Source organism: Apteryx rowi, unplaced genomic scaffold (assembly GCF_003343035.1).
Source record: "Apteryx rowi isolate R43461 unplaced genomic scaffold, aptRow1 scaffold_13, whole genome shotgun sequence".
Classification (NCBI taxonomy): Eukaryota; Metazoa; Chordata; class Aves; order Apterygiformes; family Apterygidae; genus Apteryx; species Apteryx rowi.
This window is the reverse complement of record NW_020447530.1, coordinates 3,855,854-3,864,658: the sequence shown is the minus strand read 5'-3', so window position 1 is coordinate 3,864,658 and position 8,805 is coordinate 3,855,854. Positions and strand designations below refer to the sequence as shown.

At 50.3% G+C, this 8,805-nt stretch overlaps 1 protein-coding gene across 1 annotated transcript in view; it reads left to right on the top strand.

The window, feature by feature from the left end:
- Positions 1–132: 132 nt before the first annotated feature.
- TXNDC16 (thioredoxin domain containing 16) overlaps positions 133–8,805 on the top strand; it is a 52,855-nt gene continuing 44,182 nt past the window's right edge. Inside the window, exon 1 of the mRNA XM_026056206.1 lies at positions 133–860. Within this exon, the coding sequence (XP_025911991.1) occupies positions 782–860 (79 nt within the window). The 5' untranslated portion in view covers positions 133–781. The remainder of the gene's footprint in view (positions 861–8,805) is intronic.

The window sequence follows — 8,805 nt, the reverse complement described above, 5'->3', positions numbered from 1 at the left end:
GCGCGCGGGGCGGGCGCGAGCCGCGGCCGTTGCAGGGGCGCGCGGGGCGGGCGCGAGCCGCGGCCGTTACGCGGCGGCACCGGGGTCCCCGCAGCGGCAGGGGTCCCGGCAGCTATAGGGGCAGTTCTGGGGTCCCCACAGCGGCAGGGGTCCCGGCAGCTATAGGGGCAGTTCTGGGGTCCCCACAGCAATAGGGGCAGAGAGCCTCACCACTGCAGAGGCAGATCTAGCATCTCGCTATCTATAGGGGCAGATCTCGGGTTCCTCCAGCTATAGGGCCACAGTTAGGGGCCTTGCTGCTATAGGTCTAGCTCAGAAATCCCTGCAGCTGTAGGGGAGGATCTGGTGTCCTGGCASTATAAAGGCAAGTGTCTTTGCTGCTATAGGGCTGGAAGAGAAATTCTTGCAGCTGTTGGGGTGCGCGAGGAAGCACAGTGCCGCAGCTGCAGGTTGGGTCTCCGGTGTCGTGGGGTATCTGAACGTAGCTCGGAGACCTGCTCTTCTGTATAGGTAGAGATCCTCATGGCTATAGAGAAAGCTCAGAGATCATAGCAAGCAGGTGGGCAGTTCAGAGACCCCCATTGCCATAGGAGCAGCTCAGAGGGCTTGGCTAGGGGCTTGGAGATCCCATCGCTGGAAGGTCCGGACTGGCACAGATCTGCCAGATTTATTTGTGACATCCCTCTGCCAGCGTGTGGGACCAGGTTGTCTCACAAGCCATACRGCCAGGCCACAGACGACGAGGGACCACTGGGGCCTGCAAGAGACCTTAACAGGTGATATGATCCCAGCAGCCTTGGAGGAGGGAYGAGAGAGGAGTACTTCAGCCCACCGCTGGAAGCAGTGCCCTAGAGACCCAGGTATGTGACATCCCTAAGCCATATTAGAGGCTGCCCAACAATATGATCCACAGAGCCAGCTGCTTTCCAGGGTCTCCAGAAGGWTTTTCCTTAGGGACAGGCTAGACAGGGGCAAAGGACAAATGGGGAGCACCAGTGGGTGACATTGTGGGCTGTCAGCTATGCACTGGCATTGAAATGCTGCTCTCCTGTTGTGGGCAGAGGGGTAGAGCTGGAGTGTGTCTTCCTTCCCCTCCCATAGACTTGTCTGCTGGACTCTGCAAGGCCGTGTGGTGCTTTGTGGTGCTACTGGGTGCTGGGAAGTGGGACCTGAAAGTGAAAGTGAAACCTGCATGGAAGTGGACGAAAGCCCCTTTCCAGTGTCCCCAGCAGGAGACCGGGCAAGGCTGCTGCGGAGGGGGAACATGGGAGTATCACAGAGAAAAGCTCAGGAGGGCATAGCACACTGGATAACAGGCCAGGATTTAGTTTGCTGTAAATGTTATTTCCATCCCTGCTGACCATCCTTGAGAAGACAGAAGGTTCTGTGTGCCGCAAGATGCAGCATCTGTAGCTCATGATAGCCTACCCCGTGGGTATCCTCATCTGCTTATTCCAGGCCTGTACCTCCCATGCAAACACCAGGGCCTTTCTCCCACCCCAGGGCTCCTGCCTGCCTGATATGGGATCTGAAAACCAGACGTGTCCGGTGTGCAGGGTCACAGACTGGAGGAGCGGCAGTGGCTCTGGGAGACACTGGGGGAAGTGTCACTGGGGCGGAGAGGAGCTCTGTTGTCATATGACTTAATGTTCCAGATGTGCTTCCAGTCACATGAGCTGTCCTGGYGCTGATTTGTGCAGCAGACTGGTTACCCAGCAGTCTGCAGCATCCTTAAAATGCTATTAGTAAAAAGTGCATCTGCCTGCGCACAAGAGGCCTGTCAGTTTTCTGGATTGGATCAGTGTTTGTGGATAAATACTGCTGCAACGAGGCTCTAGGTTTCCTCTGGAAGCAGTATACGGGGTATGTTCTGGGTTCCCAGCAGGGGCAGCATGACTGGGAAGCTTTTTAGTACCTTCAGTGTAGGTATAAGCATCTTCTTGTGGATGTAGGGTCAAAGCCATAACGGTACCTGAGGAGGGGGCACCATTCTAATTGGGGCTGGCAGGGCAGGGGAGGGAGGATAACCCGACTCTTCCAGTCACAGGCTGCCGGGGAGAAGGGGCGGGTGGCGATGATCAGTACGTATTTCGGTTCCATGGTCGCGAGTGAGTGTGACCACATTCTAACGTGGTGAAGAACCAGCTCAGCCTTGTAACAGCTCAAGAGAGTGGCGAACAGCTGCTTTTTGACTTCATTCAAATCAGCAGGTTCAGAGAACTTGGGTCCAGAAGTTTTGAAAAGAGCTGGCCGATGAGCTCTCTGTTCCAGCAAAACTGTTCAGTGAATTAATAAGATTTGTCAGCTGACGAGGAGAAAGCTGATACTGGCCACCCTTTCAAAGATTATTAGGAAAAGGGAGCCTGTGATGAAATCTATGCGAAATAATGTAATATTCAGTAAGGAAGGCAATGAGGTTGTTGCTGGTCAGCTTGGATTAAAAGACAATGGATTCTGTAAAACTAACACATAACCTCACCCAGGAAAAAAAAACCAAACAGCTTAAATATTCCGTGATAAAAGTGTTGCTGTGATACACATTGATGGCTGTCAGGCATATGACTTGGAGTTGCATGATCTTTTGTTGGATTAAAAACTCAGAGGTCATAAGACAAACCGAGCCCCCAGTCAGTGAAGTGACAGCAGGCTGACGGCTTTAGATAATCGGTGGATTGTCAGTGGAGAGTCAGCATTGTCCAGATGTGCTTTAATGGGATACCAAGGGTGGTTTCTGTGGCCCTGAAGAAYCATTCTATCATATCCTTAGGAGAAAATGAGTTTGCAGAGAATACRCTGATTGGGACAGTCTGGACAAAGTGACTGCAAACAAGTTTCGTACATGAAATGATGGCAAATCCGAAGTCAGACACCTCCACATAAAGACTGCAGGACTGCTGAGCTGGGCACCAGTTTGTGAAGCTGGGATCCTGGGAAAGGCTTGCTAGTCAGGCAGTCGTGTGTGGCTAGAGGGATTCATGTGTGATCCAGTGAACAGAAGGTTGGATCTGAGAGGTTTTCATAGAGTTTTTCTGCAGCCSCTGGAGGAAACCTGTGGACACATCTCCACAGTGCAGGAAGGTTGYTGATAAACCTGCAGTAGTTCTCGGAAGAGCCGTGGGACTGGCTGGTCAATGTGATGCTCCCCCTTGCATTTTGCAGCAGCAGGCATGCGTGTTCTGGGGGATCCAGCTGTGCCAGAGAGTGCTTCAGACCTGTTTAGCCTTCTGCAGGTAACTGGGTTGAGTCAGCCCTGAGTGGATTTGGGGGCTGTCGTGTGATCCCTATGCCARTCTATTYTGGAGRGCAGAGCRCTGGTTAGCTGGTGCTGGAAGGGCRTGGAAGGCAGGSAAGTGCGGTTATTAAAAAAACCAAACCAGCTTAATAATAAACAAACCGTTCACAGAGTGAATCTGTATTGATCATCACAGGAAAGGCTGAGGTGACTCCATTATGGTTTAGGATTGTCTACAAGGAAGTAAAATTTGCTGAGGGCTCTGCAGTCTGAAAGATACCATATAATGAAATAAAATGAAGGGGAAGCAGGAGTGCAACATATTCAGACCAGAAATAAAGTGTATTTTTTGCAAGAGGGTAATTAATCATTGGGGAAAAATACTTTACTGAGCAATGTGGTAGATTTTCCATCACTGGCAGTGTTCCCCAGTAATAAATATTGGCAGCCAGGAATGAAAGAAGAGTTAGAGGAAGACTTCTTCTTAAGAGTCTCTACAGAGGAGGTGAGGATGACTCGGGGAAGCCCACCAAACATAAGGACGTGGATCTAGACCTGGTTGTGGAGGGTGACAGCAACTGGGACTTCTGCAGGGTAGCAAGGACCTGACAGGAGGAGCTATGGAATAGCTGCTGGAGTCCCTGGGATGTGAGGTATCAGAGGATAGTAGATGGGAYCACAAAGGTGACTGAGGGGATCTCGGCCTGGAACTGCTTTTAAGCTGAGGCTTTACCGGTGGCTGCTGCCTGTGCTACATCGCAGCTGTGCAGCAGCTCTGTCTGCGCCTGTCTCCTGCCTCTGCAAGTCTGACCCTGGCCCAGACTCACAGGCTTGGCTTCCTGCTTTGACCCAGGACCTGCCTCATCACTATGGACTTGCTGGGGGCTCAGTTGCTGGCTGTGCCTGACTGTTGTGTGTGACCCTGATCCTGACCCAGGCATGCCGCTCTGCATCCCAACTCCCTATCAGTGAGATCACTGCTTGTGCCTATGTTACTGTCATGCTCCCAACTCATCGTCCCTTGTGGAGCGGTTGGCCTTTACTGCTCCCTGGCAGTGGGATTCCCAAGCAAAATTGATGTGACACAGGCAATTTATGCCAACACAAAATTTTGTGCTGTGTGTCTCTGTTGTATTTGGTTTCATTCCAGGTCATCTACAGATGCTTCTACCACCTCACCTGGCTCTGGCTGGAAGGAATGAGAGTGAAAACATGAGCCAGGTTTTGCATATTGGCTATGCTGTGCTAGGTTGCCCCCTGGCCTGTGGGTTTAAGTGCTTCCCAGCAGTGTGACGGAGCCCTTCCCTGAGTGAAAGCTGCCAGAGTATAGCTGTAATTTGTGCCAGTTGCCTGGGTCAGCCAAGGTGCTTTTCCGTCAGCAGGGATATGCTAGGGTATAAAGAAGTTTTACCCACAGCCTCTTCCCTGGATGCTCTTGAGCTCTTGGGGAGATCCTTTGCCTGGGAGTCACTCCCACACAAGGGAGCTGGTTCAGACGTCCCTGGTAATCCTGTGAGTGGCTGCAATACAGAGTTCTGGCTGTTTCCAACCCCATGGTGTTAATTTTCCATCGATGGAAGAGAGGTAACACAGGAGATGGTCTAAAAGCCAAATATTCCTGCAAAGACTGAGTCTGGAAAGCTGGGTAATGGTGGCAATGTTAAACATCCACATGGAGCTGTCACTGTGTGCTGGACCGCTCCGGTACCCAGTCACTGCGCAGCTCTAGCAGAGTGTCTCTGACAGGGCCGCACTGCGACACTCTGAACCTGGCGTGAGCTTTGACACCGCCAGGCAGGAAGCACTGGGGAGAGTGGGCCTGGAGGGGCTCTCGGAGGTTTCTCCCCGCATCCAGGCTCAGCCAGCTCTGTTTAAGCATCTTAAATGACAGGTTTGGCCAACCTGTCCTTAAACTCCTCCAAGGGTGGTGATTCCTCCCATCCCCAGATGAACAATTTCAGAGTTCCACCACCAAGCTTTGAATGCTTTAAAGACTGTTCTTAATCCCGTGATGCTGTTGGGATATTGATCCTGCTTTACAACTGGGTAAAATCAGGCTTCATCTTGACTGCAGAGGAATATTCAAGTCCCCAGGCTTGTTGGGAAGCCCTTAAACCTACAGGTCTGAGGTGGGCCTGGCACAGCACAGCCAGTACCCTCAATGAGCCACCAGCGTCCTTCTTGCACTTGTGTCCTGGTCATTGCTTTAGGAGCAGAATCTCCCTTGACATCGCCTCTCTTCCTTCCCCTTGCGCTTCCCTTCTCATGCTGCATAACAGACGATGACAAATGTAGGATAAGGCCCTGGTTTTCTAACCTGAACTAGGATGCACTTGCTGGATGATACAGTGAGAGGAGAGGGCTGACAGCCCTTTTGGTACAGATTGAATTTACATGGACAGTAAAGTCAAGTTTTCCAAAGGCTTTGCTTGCGCTCTCCAAAGAGGAAGGAAACAGAGTAACCCATCTGTTTATCAGAGTCCTTGTGTTGCCATCTGAAGGCAGACAAAACATTAATAAATAACAAGGGAAGATATTCAGCATTTTACTCAGTGTTGGTGGAAAAGCAGAGCTAGCCAGTGGAAGCGGCTGGGTAGCTTCCCAGGAGCGTGGGATCTAGCCCTCGCTGCTGCCTGTGGCACGAGGTCTCACCTCTCCGTGCCTGTATTTTCCATCTCAGCTGCTCTGTGCTGTAGCTGTGGGAGTTGTGGACTGGCTGCTGTGTGAGTCCTGACTTTGCCTCTAGAGTGGGAACAGGCCCTATTTTGCGGTAGTTTAAGAAGAGGTGCACTCAGTGGCCTCACACACGATATTTGGGGCAAAACAGGAGATGGGAAGAGACAGAGGATGGGATGACAGGATACAAGCAAAGGTGGTATAGTCACTGACCCTCACTGGGGCATTTAGATCCTGTTGTAATACTGAAGTTGAAGGAATAGGTCAACAGACTGACAACAAATTTTTCTTCAGTGAACAGTGATTGGAGATGTGTTTTCAATGGTTAAGAGCTTGAACGCGTTCATGGGGCCTGACTCACACAGGAGAAAAAAAAAAAACAAATCCAGGTGCTCCAAATCACTCCTGAATGTGGATGGTAAATCTCACACACAGTTCTGGCTCTGCACTCCAGCAAGTGCTCATGAAATTCCCATTTATACTTCTGGGATTTGCATCATTGCTTCAGGGAGCCAGAAATTGGGGCTGGAGAGGACTGGGTGCCTGGGGTGTGGGAAATTCAGTAGGGACTCTAGAAAGAGGGTAGGGAGAGGGGTCAATAGATGGATGTGGCACAGAGGGACCCCCTCCAGGCAGGAGGGAGGAATAAGGAGGTGAGAAGACACAGAAAGGAATAGTGAAGGGATGGGCACACAACTGTGTGTGAAGGGCTAGAAAAGCAGGGGATGTGAGGGGATAGGGTGGTGGGGGATACAGGGCTGACTTTGGGAAAGGTGCAAGGAGAGGAACAGTAGTCATGCAGAAAAGTGAAGAGGGCAGAAGGTAGATGCTGGAGAAAGCACAAGAGCCGGAGGGGATGTGAAGAGGGATCAGGGCTGGGGAGAAGTTGGAGTTCTGTTTTAAACTGCTAGCACCATCCTTGAGGTATAACTGTGAAGTCTCCGAGTCGTTGGAGGCTGCTCCTCTGGCCTTGCCTCCTTGCTAATAAGCTTTCCTGTCTGACCCAGGCTCGTTCCCACGTGCCAGGAATGAGTTTAATTTTCCATCCCACTGTAGCCAAGTTTGTCATTTAATAACCCCCCACCCCGCCCTGATCTCTGTCCTCTCTATAAGCCAGATGAACAGATGGGAGGGCAAAGGGATAGAAATGCCTGGCACTTCCCAAACTGGAAAAGGAGAGAATCAAAGCCTTTCAGATGCGAAGAAAAGGTTTCTTTCCTTTCTCAGCTCTGTCTCTGTTCCTGTGTGCTGTTCAGGCCTGACCAAACACCTCGCATACATGAGGGAAAGAGAGGGAGCCCCTGCAGGGTGAGCATGCCTCTCTTTCACTGATTCCCGTTTTTGGAGCAAGGCAGGGGGACTTGTTTTTGAGTATTTGGGTTTGGGCTCATCACAGAGCAGTGACAGTGAGCTGGCAGCATCTGATGCGGTGCCAAAGGGAATGATAGTTCATGTACACAGGGGCATTTGTTAAAGAAAACAGCTGCAGCTCATGATGCAAAGCAAACAGCTTCTCCGTGGCTTGAATTCCAGCTTTGTTTCCTTTGTTGACCAGGAACTAGCCTTGCGTTAGCCCACTCAGCAGCAAAGTCTGATACCTGAATAGCAGGCTGCAAGAAAACCTGATATTAAACAGGGAAATGAAGTAGGGAGGATGTTTTCTCATCCTATGGTTCTCTTGCTCAGAGCTAGTTGTCCACATGAAGCTCGCCTTATCCCTTTTATCTAAGCCGGAGGAGTTAAACAGCTGTGGCAAGGCACCTGTGGGAGTGCTGCTGGTGAACTCTTGCAGCAGTCTTGCGCTCTTGGTCTTTGCCCTGTTTTCTGAAGCATCTCACACACGTCCAGCACGGTGCCTTGGCTTCTCTCCCAGCCAGCTCCACATGGAGACCTGGAATGGGAGGGAAGCTGCTGGRCCTGTCCTGCAGCCAGGTATGTGTCACTGATTTTGCTCCTGTGGCACCAATGTCAAACAGTAACRTGAAGCTTAGACTGAGCAAGACATCACAGGCTCAGGGAGTTCTTACAAACTGCTCTCCTGTTTGATCTACCTGAARCCTTGAACTGCAGAGGGATTGGGCAGACACTTGCGGGGAGGGCTCTTAAACCTGCCTAGGTCATGTGTCGCAGTCTAGAGTGAACAGTGTGGCCCTTCCCTTTGTGAACACCTTATTCAGCCGCATATACAACACTACTTGCATCCTCAAAGGTTTTTAATGACAGTTCAAAGAGTTTGAGGTGTTTTTGTATGATACTGACACTGTTTTCTGCCTGCCTGTGTAATTTCTGTTTGACTATCTTTAACTATCTCAAAAAAAAAAAAAGAGAGAGAGAAAGAAATAAAGAAAAACAGCCCTAAACTGAAAGCACTGAGGGTCCGTGTACTTGCAGATATAGCTCAGAGGAAAGGGAACGGCCTTTGCTGTCATCTTTACAGTTGTGCGAATCACCTGCTGTTCTAGTAACTAGTTCATGATGCCCTCAGGATGTTTGTGTAACTATCACATCTGGAAATTACAGTTACGCTGCAGCTACTTAAACAGAAGACACTCATATATGTTCATATACATATATATGTGTGTGTTTTTTTTCCAGTTGTGGCTTTTCCATGCCTGTGACTGATACAACCGTCTCAGCCCAAATGGACAGATGGATTTGTTCCTTTTCTTTCCTTCTCTTCTGTGCTGCTTCTCTGCTGATGCTGGGAAATGCAAATCTGCTGCAGGAGTTGGACCCCCAGGAGTATTTCAGTAGCTTGCAAGCTGGCAGGGCATCCCTAGCTTATTTCAGCCACAATGGTATGTATTTAACATCAGCCTGGATTTTCAGGAAAGGCTCGTGTAAGGGTGTGCATGAGCATAAGTGGAACAATGAAGAGGCAATTCCTAAGAATTTTA